At 38.8% G+C, this 1,234-nt stretch overlaps 1 protein-coding gene across 1 annotated transcript; it reads left to right on the forward strand.

The window, feature by feature from the left end:
- The first annotated feature begins 243 nt into the window (after positions 1–243).
- LOC141639488 (cysteine-rich receptor-like protein kinase 25) lies at positions 244–861 on the forward strand. The gene has a single exon (XM_074448602.1). The coding sequence runs from the start codon at positions 244–246 to the stop codon at positions 859–861; it is 618 nt and encodes a 205-aa protein (XP_074304703.1).
- The last annotated feature ends 373 nt before the right edge of the window (positions 862–1,234 follow it).

Below are 1,234 nucleotides of genomic sequence, written 5' to 3' on the forward strand. Positions count from 1 at the left end.
GTGCAATTTTACACGGGTTTAAAACTAGTGATTCTTTAAACCAGTGTCCAGTGACTTTTCCTTCTTTAAAGTTTAAACCACTGGATATTCTTAATTTCAGACGTGCTCCATGGTCAAGAATATTCAACATCCATTTTTGCCAAATATCCTCCACACACACCTATAAATATGCCCCATACGTAGAACTCTGTAGTTCTTAAGCTTAATACTAACACTTATTCTCTTGGAAAAGTATTTTTACAGATGGCTAAACTTACCTTAATTCTATCATTTGTAATTACCTTATTCATAATTTTCCCAAAATCTTCTCCGGCGCCAACTTATATTGTTTCAGATTGCCCAAACACCACTATGTTCGTCACCAAAAGCCCATACCAAACAAATTTAAACACCGTGTTCTACTACCTCTCGTCCAACGCCACCTCCCCTTTTGGCTTCCACGAAGCGTTGGCAGGAAATGGAACTAACGGTATGGTGTACGGCAACTTTCTTTGCCGTGGAGACCATAGTCCTGACTCATGCCAAGACTATGTCACCACGGCAACTACAACAGATCTACCAAAGACATATTGCCCGAATAGAAATATAGCAACTATATGGTACGACCAGTGTATGGTTAGGTACTCGAACGAATCGTTTTTTGGTAAGATGGACGAAGGCGGGTACCTATTATATAATGCTCAAAATATCACAGGCAACATATCACAATTCGTGGATATAGTGAATGACAAGATGAACGATATCGTTACTACAGCTGCTAATGGCGGGCCAAATAAAAAATACGCAACAGGTGTTGCGCAATATAACAGTTCCCTAACGATATATGGTTTGGAGCAGTGTACTCCTGGTGGCGACTACTGATTGTAGCAAATGTCTCCGAAGTTCGGTAGGGTCTCTCCCTATAAGTAAGGGAGGCAGAATACTTACGCCTAGTTGTAGTGTCAGATATGAAGTTTATCCGTTTTTTAATGCTACGTCTAATTTGACGTTGTCGCCATCTCCATCACCTTCGTCGTAACTACCTTCGCCTTCACCTTCGCCTTCGCCTTTACCGAGGAGCAATTCAACTCACAGAGTTACATCTCCTTATATCTTTAAAATATATTTTATACTAGTACTTATTTTCATTACAAAGTTGAAAATTACATAAGTTAAATATGTTTTTCCCCTCGTTACCATTTGTTTAGTTATTCCATTTTAAGTTGAGTATCTCGTTTATTTGTTTACTTTTCTA

This window comes from Silene latifolia, chromosome 2, assembly GCF_048544455.1.
Source record: "Silene latifolia isolate original U9 population chromosome 2, ASM4854445v1, whole genome shotgun sequence".
NCBI classification, from domain to species: domain Eukaryota; kingdom Viridiplantae; phylum Streptophyta; class Magnoliopsida; order Caryophyllales; family Caryophyllaceae; genus Silene; species Silene latifolia.

Coding starts and splice junctions, on each gene's coding strand:
- LOC141639488 (XM_074448602.1), top strand. CDS start 244: ATGGCTAAACTTACCTTAATTCTATCATTTGTAATTACCTTATTCATA.